General features: G+C 34.8%; 1 protein-coding gene across 2 annotated transcripts in view; it reads left to right on the top strand.

The window, feature by feature from the left end:
- Positions 1–18336, top strand: part of LOC135126138 (bone morphogenetic protein 1 homolog) — a 430017-nt gene that overhangs the window by 377164 nt on the left and 34517 nt on the right. For both annotated transcript variants that reach the window (XM_064051970.1, XM_064051969.1), the window contains 3 exons: positions 2567–2833; positions 12515–12678; positions 13270–13516. In XM_064051970.1, coding sequence (XP_063908040.1) covers positions 2567–2833; positions 12515–12678; positions 13270–13516 — 678 coding nt within the window. The remainder of the gene's footprint in view (positions 1–2566; positions 2834–12514; positions 12679–13269; positions 13517–18336) is intronic.

The following is an 18336-nucleotide window of genomic DNA, read 5'->3' as shown; positions in this document are numbered from 1 at the left end:
ATATCTGGCACAAAAATCTTGTCACAGGCTATCTAATTTCTTAACTAAAAGTGACTACTTTGAAAATGCTGAAAAAAGTATATTGTATGTATAAACGATCCCTACCTATCCAAAAGCGACCTTGAGCGCCCAGCATTGGCTCAGATTCTGTTCTCTAGTTAATTTTTGGGCAAATTATTATTTTTTGGTTGTTTATAGAGACACAGTAATAATAAGCACAGATTCGTAATCCTGACAAAATTCCGCACAAACATAACTCCTTTTGGAACCGAAACTGCGATTTGAATTTTGCGTAAAAATGGTGGAGGCGCCGGGATACAACCAATTTTAAAAATATTTGCTTTTAGGAATTCGGAAAATGAACCACTGTTGTTGTAAATCTGGAAATATAGTAAGTGGATTATTCTGATTAAAAAAGTAAAGTTAATATACGTTTTTAAAAACTGTACCTCTGGGCCGAACTCCCTTTTAGTGAATTAATAAAAGTAAAAAATGCGGAGGAAAGGGCAAAATAAATATGTGAGATAAATGTTTCGGTTATTTACCTCTATACCACAGACATTATGTAAACAATAAATACATTCCGGACCTCGCGACCCCGTTTCTAACCTGTCCTTTTCATCATCGCGCCCCCGGCGAAATTCCGCCAATTAATTTTTACGGATACCCCCATTAATACCACACCTTTAATTAGAAAGCAACAAAGGCCTAATTTTTCCCCAAAAGTAATCTCTTAACATGCACAAAGTTTGCCTCGAGCCATTCCAGGAGTATCAACCCCTCGAATATTTGTTTACTGATGAATTTCGTTCCGAGTGGATGGATATGTGAGCAAACAGAATTACACCCTCTGGGATGCCTCCGCCCGCACTGCTAAAAAGACTGTGCGTTGGAGTGTTGGTAATTGTAGCAACCCGAATTTCTCGGCTCACTTTCGGGCCAACGAAGCAAAGAAGTCGGATTTAACGACGGTGGAATATGTAACATCGATCAGTGGCGGCCTCACACTTCCCCATAATCGCCCGAAATGAATAAACAAGTCCGGCATCTGTCTACCAAACGAGTTTATAACTCAATAATGGTGTTTTCAGCAGCAGCGCCGATTCCAAATCCATTACCACCGGCGTTTAAATATCGCGACGAGAAAAATAATTAAAGTTCGATTGAAATCAGAGCCACTCCAGAATTTGGGAAATTTCGCACAAAACCTGGACTCTCGATACCGACGAACCTTTCAAAGCCGACACGTAGCTTCGTGGCTCACATCAGATAAAACTACTATTAATCGTGGCTCCATAAAAATTCTCTTTACAAACCCGTTTCATTCCGCGTCGTTAATCATATACATAAAAACCCCCGGCCCGTCGGCGGCAATTAAAATGATGACTTTTTTATCGTCACAAAATATCTGTTTTGGAAACGAGTTAGCGCGATAAAAACTATGCGGGCTTTGTATGGGTCGGCGTGAATGGGGAGATAACCCTGGACGGAACGTCGGACGCGACCTAAACATCCATCACGGGGACGACCATTCACGCCAGGACGCACCGAATATTTTGATAATTCCCCGGAACGGAGTGCGATTGTGTCGATGTCTGGTGGCGCGAGTTTCGAGTGCATCGGAAATGGGGACTCATATTGTTTCGCGACCCAAGGCTACTTAGCTCGATGCATACAGTGTATCCAACCTAAACCTGTCACCAACGAATAATTGCACGATTTAACCCAGAATCAATATGTTGTTGGACCTAAAATGATGTTGTTGACTTTGGAGTTCACCCCAGCCGACATTCTCCACGCAATAAAGAAACGAATTCTCTGCATAGCAGACGAAAACTTACCAACCTCCCTCGATAAATCTCAAAGTAAACTGACCCGTGTTTATCTTGCGCTAGTTCCACGATCATGCCAAATTTTATTATGAGAAAGTTCATTAGTACTTCTCAACAGCCAGAAGTTCGTCCGAGAGGCACCCGAAGATTGCTCACAATCGGTCGATAACGCTTATTTACCGCACGAGAGAAATAAGCCGATACCACGAAATTTTCTCTGCCATAATTGAAGTTTATCGCACCGTTGCGCCTCAAAATAATTTTCGATAAATCTCCCTTTGTGTCTCGACTTCACCAACTATAAACTTTATCTGGGTTGAGACAATTGTATAGACTGCGCAAAATAGAGAATTGTTCGCTGATACAACTGGTAATTAATCACGTTTCGTGTCGCCGTAAATCCGACCATTTTTCAGGGTATTTATTTTCGGGCTTTGCTGCATGCTGTAATCTAATTGTGCTATCTGCATTATCGCTTCAGCGGCACGCACTAATTTTAGGTGGTGAAGAAGCGCAAAAATGAAAGGAGAATGGAGCGCAAAGGGACGCCAGCCCCTGGTGGTTAGAAACTCGATTATTATAGAAATAATGTAGACGCGGGTTATCAAAGGATTCTGTGATTGCGGCGCTGCGGATATAGGTCTGAGATTAAAGAAAAGAGGGAGTATTGTGGTGGCACTTGCGAAATTCTATAGCCAGAAGGAACAATTTTTAAATGTGTTTACTTGTTTCAGCTCCCGCTAACAAAATCATCCGCCTTGATTTCCGAGACTACTTCGAGATCGAGGAGAGCTCCAACTGCGACAACGACTTCCTCGAGGTCAGGGACGGCATGCACGGTTACAACACTCTCCTCGAGAAGAAGTTCTGCGGGATAAACGAGTTTCCTCCGATTATTCAATCTTCGGATAGGTACTTGTGGATCCACTTCAAGTCGGACGAAAATATCGAGTACCGGGGCTTCCGGGCGGTGTTCGAGTACGTCGACAGGCCGCCGGGGTGTAAGTATGGGGTTATTGATGATGAAAGTTTAGTGCTCATACGGAAAACGTCACGTTTTGCAAACAGAAAACTTGAAACTGTTATTGTCGAACTTGTGTTCTTTCCGCTAAAGAGACTAAGAGATTAAAGCGACTGAAAAAATATTATTAAATCTCGGGATGCTTGTAACCGTCAGCATCCACACGTGTAACTCTATCATACATTAATCCTGACGTTTATTTCTTCGTTCGCACGAGCCGTTGTCTTGTGTTTCCGCTTAACTGGATAATTTAGCGACGAGATTGATAACACCTCCTCGTAATCTAATCCGGGATTCACTCTCGGTCCGTACGACGCGGCGAAACTGATACTCGTTTCGGCCCGGATTAATCCGGGTTCGGCAAAAATCGTGCTCCAAATATTGTCTCCCAAGAAATATTAATTCCAAAGTTAAATTAATTTTAGGATCGTTCACTTACAAATACCAGGATTTATGAAAATACCACGCGTTCCATTATTTATGTTGGAAATCCATACACGGAGTCTGATTTTTGGGTTTAAATATTCGCCAATTCACTGCGTAGGGATTAAATCAAAGTAATTATAATCGCGTTTGATTGATAGTTGCTACGCAGCTACGTGACGTGGGTTAACAAATTAATTAATTGATCGCGTCTGAGCACATTTTTCACACAAATAAAGACCGGGTTGTAGTGCAGTGAATAATTAGTAAGGAGGGAAATACAATGGTTTCATTTGGGAGTATTGTTTAGGCTCGAATTATTGTAGTTCGATAACGTAATGAAGCGTAGGTTTGCATGCTGGTTTCGTATATCGGGTGGAAGCGGGATATTTGGAATGTTTAAGCGAGAGTTTTGTTTTAACGTGATGTGGGAGCTTTTAACTTTTACGGCTTGTACATAGTTGTTTCAATGAAAACTTTATACGATACCGTTTTATTATTGTGTTTGTCAACCCAGTTTGCCAAAAATGTATGCCCATTTTAACGATTGTTTTATTATTGTGGGGGGGTACCATTGCACCACTACCTACTTTAAGAAAGAAGTGTGTTCAGATGAGAAGACGTAGCACAATTGAATGCACCTACTTTAAGAAAGAAGTGTGTTCGGATGAGAAGACGAAGTACAATTGAATTACTTTGGTGCCGAAAATAAAACAATTATTAATTAATTAAAAAAGTAATTTATTTTTTTAGGTCTAATTATCTAATTTCTTCACGTAGTAATATTCAGTGCTCATCTAATCAACCAAACCAATGAAATTAAAAAAAGGTAGAGAAGAGAAGATCCTACAGATTCCAAATATTTAAAATTCTAGAGAAACTGAACTATCTAAAAATAATGAAAATCTGAAAGCACGAAAGATTAGTGTTAAAAACTTTGACCGGAATATCGGTCAAAATTTTCGGATTTAGGCCATATCAAAATATCTCGGCCAAACATGTCTCGATTTCTTTCAAAATTATTCCTGTCCCCATTTAGAACCTCCTGAATATGAATCTGGGGTCAAAAAAATGTAGAAGGGCTTTTAATTTTTTTTTTATTTTTACATTTTTGTATGTCTAAAAAATGACTCTGTCCAATGAATGTGTACATAGATTTTAAACGGACTTTGATATCTAGTTGAAAATATAGTCCAATGCCCACAAAACTATACTAAACAGAATTATAAAAGCCAGAATACGCTGTCCCTGTCTGTTCAAAAGTTATGAACCGTCAAACTCACAAGTTTGGTTTTTTGAGTTTTGATTACAGTAATTTTTCTTTTAAAATAGTGAAAATTTTCAATAATCGTTGCCAAAAATTCAGCTAGCTGTACGAAATTAATCTACAGACCTAATTTCAGCCAAATCGAAACATGTTTAATTTTTGGGCAATTTTTCCGGTGATATTTCGCTCAAAGTTTTCGGATTTAGGCCATGTCAAACTATCTCGGCCAAACATACCTCGATTTCTCTCAAAATTATTCCTGTCCCTATTTCGAACCTCCTGAATATGAATCTGGGGTCAAAAAAAATGTAGAGGTTCTTCTGATTTTTTTTTAGTTTTACATTTTCGAATGTCTTAAAAATGACGCAGTCCTACAAATGTGTACATAGATTTTAAAGGGACATAGATAGCTAGTTGAAAATATAGTCCAATACCCACAAAACCATCCGACACTGAATGGTAAATGCCAGAATAGGCTGTCCCTGTCTGTTCAAAAGTTATGAAACGTCAAACTCAAAATTTTGGTTTTTTGAGTTTTGGTTAAAACAAAATTTCGCTTAAAGTAGTGGAAATTATCAACAACCGATACCAAAAGCGCAATCAGCTCTACGAAATTCGTCTAGAAACCTAATTTCAGCCAAATCGAAACATATTTAATTTTTGGGCAATTTTTCCGGTCAAAATTTTCGGATTTAGGCCATATCAAACTATCTCGGCCAAACATACCTCGATTTCTCTCAAAATTATTCCTGTCCCTATTTCGAACCTCCTGAATATGAATCTGCGGTCAAAAAAAATGTAGAGGTTCTTCTGATTTTTTTTTAATTTTTATATTTTCGAATGTCTTAAAAATGACGCAGTCCTATGAATGTGTACATAGATTTTAAAGGGACATAGATATCTAGTTGAAAATATAGTCCAATACCCACAAAACCATACGAAACTAAATGGTAAAAGCCAGAATAGGCTGTCCCTGTCTGTTCAAAAGTTATGAAACGTCAAACTTAAAATTTTGGTTTTTTGAGTTTTGGTTAAAACAAAATTTCGCTTAAAGTAGTGGAAATTATCAACAACCGATACCAAAAACGCAATCAGCTCTACGAAATTCGTCTAGAAACCTAATTTCAGCCAAATCGAAACATGTTTAATTTTTGGGCAATTTTTCCGGTCAAAATTTTCGGATTTAGGCCATATCAAACTATCTCGGCCAAACATACCGCGATTTCTCTCAAAATTATTCCTGTCCCTATTTCGAACCTCCTGAATATGATTCTGGGGTCAAAAAAAATGTAGAAGGGCTTTTGATTTTTTTCTTAATTTTTACATTTTCGAATGTCTAAAAAATGACACAGTCCTATGAATGTGTACATAGATTTTAAACGGACATAGATATCTAGTTGAAAATATACTCCAATACCCACAAAACTATAGGAAACAGAATGGTAAAAGCCAGAATAGGCTGTCCCTGTCTGTTCAAAAGTTATGAACCTTCAAACTCAAAATTTTGTTTTTTTGAGTTTTAGTTAAAGAAAAATTTCGCTTAAAATAGTGGAAATTTGCAATAACCGATGCCAAAAACGCAACCAGCTGTACGAAATTAGTCTAGAAGTATAATTTCAGCAAAATCAAAACATGTTTAATTTTTGGGCTATTTTTCCGGCGATATTCCGGTCAAAATTTTCAGATTTAGGCCATATCAAACTATTTCGGCCAAACATACCTCGATTTCTCTCAAAATTATTCCTGTCCCTATTTCGAACCTTCTGAATATGAATCTGGGGTCAAAAAAAATGTAGAAGAGCTTTTGATTTGTTTTTAATTTTTACATTTTCGTATGTCTAAAAAAATGACACAGTCGTATAAATGTGTACATAGATTTTAAACGAACACAGATATTTAGTTCAAAATAGAGTCCAATACTCACAAAACTATATGAAACAGAATGGTAAAAGCCAGAATAGGCTGTCCTTGTCTGTTCAAAAGTTGTGAACTGTCAAACTCATAACTTTGGTTTTTTGAGTTTTTGTTCAAGAAAAATTTCGCTTAAAATAGTGGAAATTTTCAACAATCGATGCAAAAAACGGAACCAGCTGTACGAAATTATCCTAGAAACATAATTTCAGCAAAATCGAAAAATGTTTCATTTTTGGGCTATTTTTCCGGTGATATTCTGGTCAAAATTTTCGGATTTAGGCCCTATCAAGCTATCTCGGCCTGAAAATTACTCCTGTCCCTATTTCGAACCTCCTTAATAAGAATCTAGAGCCAAAACAATTATAGAAGGGTTCTTGATATTTTTTTTTTATTTTTAGATATTCGAATCTACCGGAAATTACACCGTCCATTGAATATGTGAATGTAGAATATAAATGGACATAGATATCCAGCTGAAAATATAGTCCAAAGTCCAATATACGAAACTCTATGGGAAATAGAAAGTTAAAAACCAGAATACGTTGCCTTTGTACGTTCAAAACTTATGGATCGTACGTAGCTATATAATGGGGCTCCTATCTCAGTTTGATCTCATTTGACCTGAACTGGGAGACCCACTAATTCTTATTGAACGCTTGTCATGGCGACTATCCCCTCATATAGCTTAATAGGAAAGTATAGATTTATAAATAAGACAATTGAGTGTAGTCAGGTTGGCCGAGCGGTCTGAGGCGTTAGATTTAAGCTTTGACTCTCGAATGAGAGCGTGGGTTCGAATCCCACACCTGGCAGTTTTTTTCCTCTGCTTTTTGTTTAGATCAGCACGAATAATTATGCGTTTTGCAAAACGGTGTTTCCGTTAGAAAAAATGTTAAAGTTCGCATGTTCAGTCGGATGCCCGCCGCCACTCTATAAACATAATAAAACTCCTGTGCCATTTTTAATCGCCCAACTATTCCACACACACCCAATAAACCTCACGCAGCCCATTTTTCACAACTTTTGACAAATCATGTTTCTCCCTTTGATTAATTACCTCCACTCCTCCGTACACATTTTTTCCCGAAATCGAACGTTATTAGCTTTTCACTTAGCAGAAACCCGATCTTCCCCACTCCACCCGCCAGTCTCTCATTTCCTCATCCCCAAACTAGCATCCTTGAATACGTAACAAAAAACATCTCAATCATGACAGACACAAAGACACCCCAGCACGCACGCCATTTTCCATCATTTCCTTTAAAACGCGAAACAGAAGACATGCGAACGCTGAAACGTAATATCTTAACAAAAATGTGTAACAAGATGTCCAATAAAAAGCGCCCCGATATTGAATTGCGCAATCGATGAATAAATAATGGAAAACAAAAGACAGCGCTCGGCGTATCTCCATTATTGTAATGTCCCGTTTGACGCAAATAGACGAATAAATATCGAGAGATGAAAGGCGAAACTAACAGATTAATAAAAGAGAACGCAGCTAACCATATTGGATGCTCTCAAAGATTCACCGTACGCAAATAAAAGGAAACGGCGACGGGATTTTCAATACGGGAGAGGTGGCTATCGACCGGTTTCGCTGTACATAGTTACATGTGCGTTTTTACTCAAGCAGTTTGTCAAAGCGTCACTCACTGTATCCTCACATTTAAGAATTTATAGTTACACAGGCGCTTAAAAGCTCGCCGTTGTTCCACAGGGCGATAAAATGAAGAAGTTAACGCAAGGTGGCGAAACGCAGCGAAGAACACGCGAATTAATATTAGATAAAAAGAACACATGCTGTGCGATTTATGAGCAGATAGCACGATATATGGGGCGAGAGATTTATGCCAGCAATGAAAGAATAAAAGAGGAGAAGGAGCAGAGGGTGGAGGGTTTTATTTTTTAGGGGATGATGTTGCGAGTTATTCCGAAACAAGTGTTGCTGTTGTTGGGGAGAGATTCAAAGCTTGCAATATAGCGGTAGCAAAATGAGTAGAGCGTATTTATGAGGGTCGCTGGAGGAATGTTAACAGTGGCGTTATTTAAATGTTAGTGTTTTTGATTGTGTTAGGTTTTAGTTACAATAAGAACAGATAAGTGTCACTGAAGTAACGAAAATTAAATATTCAAGCATGAAATTAAACCAAATGGAATTAACAAGCTGGAATGTTTGTTAATCAAACAAAAGCTTATTTTCGATTTTAATGAAAAAATAACTCACACGTTTGCCCGGAAGACGTTGATTCGAGAAATGCATCATTTTGTGTTTTGAGTCTCGAATCTCGAGAATATCGAATTGTAAGATCACGAACAGCCACTAGGTAAAATTTTAACATGCTCTTTCGTGTTCGTTACTTACAACATTAAACTTCCTAGAGAGATAGGAAACTTTCGGTTAAAAATAGAAAACTGAAAGGTGGAACAGAGTTAAGATGTCTTATTGGTACAAGAGTTTGTTCATTTAGTTAATGTTCGTACATGTCAAACTTACTTGTGATTATTTGAGTTCTCCAACTACCTAGGATTTTCGTGCGAGCAATCTGCTTCGCTTTAAATAATGCAAACGACTGTCTTGTTTCATTATTTATTTTCTTTAACGATTCGGTAGATTCTGCATGAACTGAGTGAGTTAAAACCTGAATTAAAGTTTAAGCCTGATGGGTTTTAATCAAATAAAACTTTTTTTGGCCTCGAGGTGCTAACCAGGTTGCTGTTAGTTCGGTTGAAGGAGCAATATTTGTATTAGGCCCGGGGAAAATTTTTTCTCTAGTTTATATATGAATAACTGAATTAAAAAAGTACATGTATTTGCATAACTTGAATTAATTAATAAAAATAATAGCAAAAAATATGGTTATTACGCGTGAATTAAAATGTAAAATTATCAGGCTCGAGTTATACCAGAATTTTGAAATTCAACCTATTCCATTATCTTCACATTTTCAAGTCTATCACATTTATCATACACTTTCTATATTTTTTCAGATTTTCTAAAATTTATATTTCTCAAGAATCTAAATCTTTGGAATTTTTGGAGTCTCTGGAATCTTTAGAATCTCCAAGACTTATAAGATAATAATTAGAATGTTCACGGACTTCAGTGCTTTTAGGATTTATAAAAATTAAATAAAGAAAGCTTTTTTCCGATCCTTACGATTTTTAGGTCGTTAAAACTTTTGTTTCTTTAAAGTTTTTGGAATTTTAAAAATAAGTATTTGACATTTTAAGCGTTCACGCGATTTTTACAAGTTTTAGAATCATTGGCTTTTTAGAATTTCTCTAGAACCTTTAGAATCTTTCAAGTATTCGAAACAAAATTTTAGCTGTTGACCCCTTCAGAATTCTTAGATCCTTTAGAGCCTCCCTAGAATTTCTGCAATTTCTAGAATCACTAGTCCCCCAGGTTTTTAAAATTTTGTAAAATATTATTGGAAATATAACCCAAAAATTAAACATGTTTCGATTTTGCTGAAATTAGGTTTCTAGACTAATTTCGTGCAGCTGGTCGCGTTTTTGGCATCAGTTGTTGAAAATTCCCAATATTTTAAGCGAAATTTTTCTTTAACCAAAACTCAAAAAAACAAAATTTTGAGTTTGACGGTTCATAACTTTTGAACAGACAGGAACATCGTATTCTGGTTTCTACTATTCTATTTCCTATAGCTTTACGGCTTATGGACTATATTTTCAACTAAATATCTATGTCCGTTAAAAATCTATGTACACATTCATAGGATTGTGTCATTTTTTAGAGATTCGAAAATGTAAAAATTAAAAAAGAATCAAAAGCCCTTCTACATTTTTTTTGACCACAGATTCATTTTCACGAAGTTCGAAATGGGGACAAGAGTAATTTTTAGAAAAATCGAGGCATGTTTGGCCGAGATATCTTATTATGGCCTAAATCCGCAAATTTTGACCTGAATACGAGTATCACCGGAAAAATAACCCAAAAATTAAACATTTTTCGATTTTGCTGGAATTATATTTCTAGACTAATTTCGTACAGCTGGTTGCGTTTTTGGCATCGGTTGTTGAAAATTTTCACTATTTTAAGCGAAATTTTTCTTTAACCAAAACTCAAAAAAACAAAATTTTGAGTTTGACGGTTTATAACTTTTGAACAGACAGGGACAGCCTATTCTGGCTTTTACCATTCTGTTTAGTATAGTTTCGTGGGTATTGGAATATATTTTCAACTAGTTATCTATGTCTGTTTAAAATCTATGTACACATTAATAGGGCTGTGTCATTTTTTAGACATTCGAAATTGTAAAAATTTTAAAAAATTCAAAAGCAGTTCTACATTTTCTTTTGAGCCCAAATTCATATTCAGGAGGTTCTAAATAGGGACAGGAATAATTTTGAGAGAAATCGAGGTATGTTTGGCCGAGATAGTTTGATATGGCCTAAATCCGAAAAAAATTTTGACCGGAATATCACCGGAAAAATAACCCAAAAATTGGACATGTTTCGATTTTGCTGGAATTATATTTCTAGACTAATTTCTTACAGCTGGTTGCGTTTTTGGCATCATTGTTGAAAATTTCCACTATATTAAGCGAAATGTTTCTTTAACTAAAACCCAATAAACCAAAATTTTGAGTTTGACGGTTCATAACTTTTGAACAGACAGGGACAGCCTATTCTGGCTTTTACCATTCTGTTTCTTATAGTTTTGTGGGTATTGGACTATATTTTCAACTAGATATCTATGTCCGTTTAAAATCTATGTACACATTCATAGGACTGTGACATTTTTTAGACTTTCGAACATGTAAAAATAAAAAAAAAACAAAAGCCCTTCTACATTTTTTTGACCCCAGATTCATTTTTAGGAGATTCGAAATAGGGACAAGAATAATTTTTAGAGAAATCGAGCTTTGTTTGGCCGAAATAGCTTGATATGACCTAAATCCGAAAATTTTGACCGGAATATCACCGGAAAAATTGCCCAAAAAATTAAACATGTTTCAATTTGCCGGACATTACATTTCTATACTAATTTTGTCCAGCCGAGTGCATGTTTGGCATCAGTTGTTGAAAATTTTCACTTTTTTAAGCAAAATCCTTCTTTAACCAAATTTCAAAAAGCCAAAATTGGGAGTTTGAGGGTTCATAGTTTTTGAACGGACAAAGACAGTTTATTTCGGTTTTTACCATTCGAACTCTTGAAATTTTCTAGTCGTTGTGGTTGGTTTTCAGATCGAAATCCTTGCCCGTTTAGACTCTACGCACACATTTTTATCTAACTTTGTAAATTTTGGGAGACTTGAGTATTAAGAGAATGAAAAAAAAAGTAAGAGCTCTTCTACATTTTTTGGTCCCAGATTCTTATGTGGGAGATTCCAATTAGGAACAGGACTAATTTTGAGACAAATCAAGGTACATTTAGCGGAGATAACTTGATATGGCCTAAATCCTGAAATTTTGACCGGAATATCTCCGGAAAAATTGCTCAAAAAAATAAACACAGCTGAGTTTTTTTGTGACTTCATAAATTTACGTATTAAATCATACTATTTTTTGTTATATTTAAAGAACGTAAAAAGTAGTTCAACATTTTTTTGTTGAAAAGTTGGAAATCGATATCATAAAAATGTTTGATGCCCCGGGGAAGTGTTGCGTGATTTAATGAAAATAAATTTAATTAATTATTTTAATGTCTGTACGCGATTCGAAAATTATTATTTGACTATTTAAAATAAATTGTCATTATTATGAATCCGTCAAGCCCAAACTACTTTACATGCATCCACTCTAGCCTAATAAATCCAGCGACTAGATTAACCAACAGCATCAATCTCTTAAACGCTAAATTTCCCTAAGAAAATGACAAATACCGTGAAACACCGCAATGCAATAAAACACCTGCAAGAGCTCAGCAATCTCATTTCCTCGAGCAAAAGCCGCCGTCTCCGCCGCCGTCCTTGCACTTAATAGTCCAAATACTTCATGCTCTCCAAAGAAAAATAAATCTCCCGTCACAAAATTCCATTCGATCACATATCGAGCACTGCTCTTCCATTCATCATCTTCTCCACTTTCCAGTTCCTAGCCCCGATAAGCCGCTATGCCAAGTGAAGAAGGAGAACGCCGAAGAGGGCAAAATCAGCAAAAGCGACGACATTCCCGAGGAGGTGAGGAACTTCACGGAGCGGTACAGGGTGGCCACGGACTGCGTGTGGGCGATCACGGTCAAGCCCAACCAGAAGGTGAGTCAAAATTTTTTCTAGCGACTTAATTCCACGCACATTAATCTCACTGAATTTTTACAAGTGAACGTATCTGTGCGCTAAAGCACGAACTTCCACAAAGTGCTGCCAACTTATTATCAATTTAGTAAAACTCCCCACGCTTCGGAATTGTTCAGGACGAGTATTTACATTTCATACAAGCCAAGAATTTTGAATTGATGTTGATGTTCGCTTTGTGGTGCGAATTCTTACGTTAAACTTCACTCAAACTTCTTAATCGTTTTTGTGCACTGGAAGTTGGGGAGTTTTCTGCTCGGCTCGGGTCAGATTGGGTATTTCGGGAGCCAGAACTTTAGCCTGTTTACGACAATACTCAGCATTTGCATCAGACACGACTAGTTTAAGTTCGACGCTATTCAGTCTTATTTCGTAAAACTGAAAGTGTTAATTGAGTTTGTAATTAACAACTGACTTTGTCGGAAAGTTTGCTTAAGTGCAACGTTGTTTATTTTTAGTTGGGAGTACGTCTCGACTTCATAACTAAAGTTTGAAAGTGGAAACTTTAAAACAAATGAGGTAAAATAATGGTGACTTGTTGCTTGGTTTTAGATTCAGCTGCAGTTCGAGAAATTTGAGCTGGACAAGCCCAACGAGTGCGACAACAACTTCGTGCAGGTTTTTATGAACAATACGGACATGCCTAACATGGAGAAGAAGTTCTGCGGCTCGATGGCTGATACGGTGCTGTCCAAGAAGAACGTGATGTTTGTTCGGTTCTTCGCTGTTTACAACTCGACCAACAAGACGCACTTCGAGGCGAATTATACGGCGTACAGGGATATCGACAAACAATCATGTAAAGCTATTTTTTTACAATTTTTCTAGAAAGCTATTTTTTTCTGATCATCCTGCACTAATTTTATCTTTGATTTTATTTCTTGAAGCGCTTTAAATAAAAAAATTTAGAATTAGTTTAGAAACACGTAACTGTTCATATTTTCCCCTTGTTCTTCAAGCAACAGAGAAAAACACATTTTATTCGAAGTACTAAAGTTGATTAAACCCACCAGAAAAGAGCTCGCTTTATTTCGGTACAAATCAGTGTTCGCTCCATTATTTTAAATACATTTAAAGATGATTAAAGAAATTCCTAATCTCGTCTCAAATTTATATATATAATTTCAACAGGAAGTTTCTTCAAAGTATTTTAAATTAATGTTTTCCAAAATATTTATTATACCGGCGCCTCCACCATTTCTAAACAAAAATTTCAATTTCACTGTTTCGATTCAAGACGATATCGTTCCCATTGGAAATTTTCCAAAGATCACGAATATATGCTTATTTTGACTGTATCTCAGTAAATAACAGAGAAAAAAATGTTACTAAAAATTAAAATTTATCACATCGGTACATAAACGATTTGTTTATTTTTGGTTCCAGTTTGTGCTGGTTTTGTTAATTTAATTAGATGTTGGGATATTGAAAAAAATGTATACATTCTTCAAGAAATATTATTTCAAGAGCCAGCTAATTAAACATCCTGGAAATAAATTTTTTTATATTTTCCACCCAGTGCCTTCAACGCTTTTTCGCAAAAAGCAGTGGTGGTTTTTTAATGGAAAAAAAATATTCTTATACATATCTTTCTCAGGATTACGAAACTGTACGTATTTTCACCGTTGTTCTTCAAACAACAGAGAAAAACATATTATTTTCAAAGTACTAAAGTTGATTAAACCCATCTAAAAAAAGCTGGTTTTATGACGGTTCAAATCAGTGTTTGCTCTTTTATTTTAAATGCGTTTGAAGATATTTAAAGAAATTTCTGGCCTCTTCTCAAATTTATACTATTTCAACTAGGAGGGTCTTCAAATTATTTTAAATAATTGTTTTTCAAAATATTTATTATCCCGGCGCCTCCACCATTTTTTAACAAAAAATTCAATTTCACTGTTTCAGTTAAAAATGGTATCATTCCCGGTGGAAATTTTCTAAGTATCACGAATCCATCCTTATTTTCACTGTGTCTCAGAAAACAACAGAGAAAAAGACTTGTTTCAGTAGGAACTAAATTTTATTAGATCGATCCAAAAACGATTCGTTTAATTTCGGTTCCAGTTTGGCTGATCTTGTTAATTAAGTTAGATGATGAAATTGTGAAAAAAATTTATCAATTCATCAAAAAAAAAAATTCTAAAAGCCACTTTCTGGAACAGCATTAAAATATTGTTTTTATATATCCTCTCCGGGTGCCTTCAAAGATTTTACTAAAAAAAATTGGTGTTGGTTACTTTGATGGCAAAAAAATCATTCTTATACATAGTTCCTACAGGATTACGAAACTGTGCTTATTTTCAGCGTTGTTCTTCGAGCAACAGAGAAAAACACATTATTTTCAAAGTACTAAAGTTGATTAAACCTATCTGAAAACAGCTGGTTTTATTAAGGTTCAAATCAGCTTTTGATCTATTATTCTAAATACATTTGAAGATATTTAAAGCAATTTCTGGCCTCTTCTCAAATTTATACTATTTCAACTAGAAGGGTCTTCAAATTATTTTAAATAATTGTTTTTCAAAATATTTATTATCCCGGCGCCTCCACCATTTTTTAACAAAAAATTCAGTTTCACTGTTTCAGTAAAAAATGGTATCATTCCCGGTGGAAATTTTCTAAGTATCACGAATCCATCCTTATTTTCACTGTGTCTCAGAGAACAACAGAGAAAAAGACTTGTTTCAATAGGAATTAAGTTTTATTAGATCGATCCAAAAACGAATCGTTTAATTTCGGTTCCAGTTTGGGCTGATCTTGTTTATTAAGTTAGATGATGAAATTGTGAAAAAAATTTATCAATTCATCAAAAAAAAAAATTCTAAAAGCCACTTTCTCGAACAGCATTAAAATATTGTTTTTATATATCCTCTCCGGGTGCCTTCAAAGATTTTACTAAAAAAAATCGGTGTTGGTTACTTTGATGGCAAAAAAATCATTCCTATACATAGTTCCCACAGGATTACGAAACTTTGCTTATTTTCAGCGTTGTTCTTCGAGCAACAGAGAAAAACACATTATTTTCAAAGTACTAAAGTTGATTAAACCTATCTGAAAACAGCTGGTTTTATTACGGTTCAAATCAGCTTTTGATCTTTTACTCTAAATACATTTGAAGATATTTTAAGAAATTTCTGGCCTCTTCTCAAATTTATACTATTTCAACTAGAAGGGTCTTCAAATTATTTTAAATAATTGTTTTTCAAAATATTTATTATCCCGGCGCCTCCACCATTTTTTAACAAAAATTCAATTTCACTGTTTCAGTAAAAAATGGTATCATTCCCGGTGAAAATTTTCTAAGTATCACGAATCCATCCTTATTTTCACTATGTCTCAGAAAACAACAGAGAAAAAGACTTGTTTCAGTAGGAACTAAATTTTATTAGATCGATCCAAAAACGATTCGTTTAATTTCGGTTCCAGTTTGGCTGATCTTGTTAATTAAGTTAGATGATGAAATTGTGAAAAAAATTTATCAATTCATCAAAAAAAAAATTCTCAAAGCCACTTTCTCGAACAGCATTAAAATATTGTTTTTATATATCCTCTCCGGGTGCCTTCAAAGATTTTACAAAAAAAATCGGTGTTGGTTACTTTGATGGCAAAAAGATCATTCTTATACATAGTTCCCAAAGGATTACGAAACTGTGCTTATTTTCAGCGTTGTTCTTCGAGCAACAGAGAAAAACACATTATTTTCAAAGTACTAAAGTTGATTAAACCTATCTGAAAACAGCTGGTTTTATTACGGTTCAAATCAGCTTTTGATCTATTATTCTAAATACATTTGAAGATATTTTAAGAAATTTCTGGCCTCTTCTCAAATTTATACTATTTCAACTAGAAGGGTCTTCAAATTATTTTAAATAATTGTTTTTCAAAATATTTATTATCCCGGCCCCTCCACCATTTTCTAACAAAAAATTCAATTTCACTGTTTCGGTACAAAACGGTATCATTCCCGGTGGAAATTTTCTGAGTATCACTACTCTAGTCTTGTTTTCACTGTATCTTAGGAAACAACAGAGAAAAAAACTTGTTTCAATTCGAATTAAATTTTATTAGATCTATCCAAAAACGATTTGTATAATATCGGTTCCAGTTTGGCCTGATCTTGTTAATTAAATTAGATGATGAAATTGTGAAAAAAATTTACCAATTTATCAAAAAAAAATTCTAAAAGCCACTTTTTCAAGCAGATTTAATTTTTTTTTATCCTCTCCCGGTGCCTCCAAAGTTTTTACTTAAAAAAAATCGGTGTTCGTTACTTTGATGGCAAAACAATCATTTTAATACATAATTTTGTTAGGATTACGAAACTGTTCATATTTTCACCGCTGTTCTTCAAGCAACAGAGGAAAACACATTATTTTCAAAGTACTAAAGTCGATTAAACCCATCTAAAAAAAGCTGGTTTTATGACGGTTCAAATCAACGTTGGCTCTTTTATTTTAAATACATTTGAAGATATTTAAAGACATTTCTGGCCTTTCTCAAATTTATGCTATTTCAACTAGAAATGTAATCAAAATATTTTAAAAAATTGTTTTTCAAAATATTTACTAACCCGGCGCCTCCTCCATTTTTTAACCAAAATTTCAATACCAATGTTTCGGTACAAAACGGTATCATTCCCGGTGGAAATTTTCTGAGTATCACGAATCCATGCTTATTTTCATTAGGAAACAACAGAGAAAAAACTTGTTTGAATTCGAATTAAATTTTATTAGATCGATCCAAAAATGATTTGTATAATTTCGGTTCCAGTTTGGGCTGTTCTTGTTAATTAAGTTGGATGATGAAATTGTGAAAAAAAAATTATAAATTCTTCAAAAAAAAAAAATTCTAAAACCACTTTTTCAAACAGCTTTAAAATATTTTTTTTATATATCCTCTCCCCGTGCCTTCAAAGATTTTACTTGAAAAAAATCATTCTTATACATAATTTTGTTGGGATTACGAAACTGTGCTTATTTTCACCGTTGTTAGAAGAAAAACACATCTTATTCAATGTACTAAAGTTAATTAAATCCACCTGAAAAGAGCTCGTTTTATTATTGTTCAAATCAGTGTTTGCTCTATTATTTTAAATACATTTGAAGATATTTAAGGAAATTTCTAGCCCCTTCTCGAATTTACACTATTTCAACTAGAAGTGACTTCAAAATATTTATTATCCCGGCGCCTCCACCATTTCTTAACAGAAATTTCAATTTTGTTGATTCGGTCCAAAACGGTATCATTCCCGTTGGAAATTTTCCTGAGATCACGAAATTATGCTTATTTTCACTGTATCTCGGAAAATAACAGCGAAAAAAAACTTGTTTTAAAAAGAATTAAATTTTATTAGATCGGTCCATAAATGATTTGCTTAATTTCGGTTCCATTTTGGGCTGATTTTTTTAATTAAGTTAGATGTTGACATTGTAAACGAAATGTAAACTGCGTATTTTCACCGTTGTTCTTCAAGCAACATAGAAAAACACGTTTTATACAAAGTACTAAAATTGATTAAATCCACCTGAAAAGAGCTCGTGTTATTACGGTTCAAATCAGTGTTTGCTCTATTATTTTAAATACATTTGAAGATATTTAAGGAAATTTCTAGCCCCTTCT

This window comes from Zophobas morio, unplaced genomic scaffold, assembly GCF_036711695.1.
Source record: "Zophobas morio isolate AGI-343-1 ecotype UQ-CSIRO unplaced genomic scaffold, CSIRO_AGI_Zmor_V1 ptg000010l, whole genome shotgun sequence".
In the NCBI taxonomy this organism is placed as follows: domain Eukaryota; kingdom Metazoa; phylum Arthropoda; class Insecta; order Coleoptera; family Tenebrionidae; genus Zophobas; species Zophobas morio.
The sequence above is the reverse complement of the archived record's forward strand: the minus strand, read 5'-3'. Positions and strand labels throughout refer to the sequence as shown.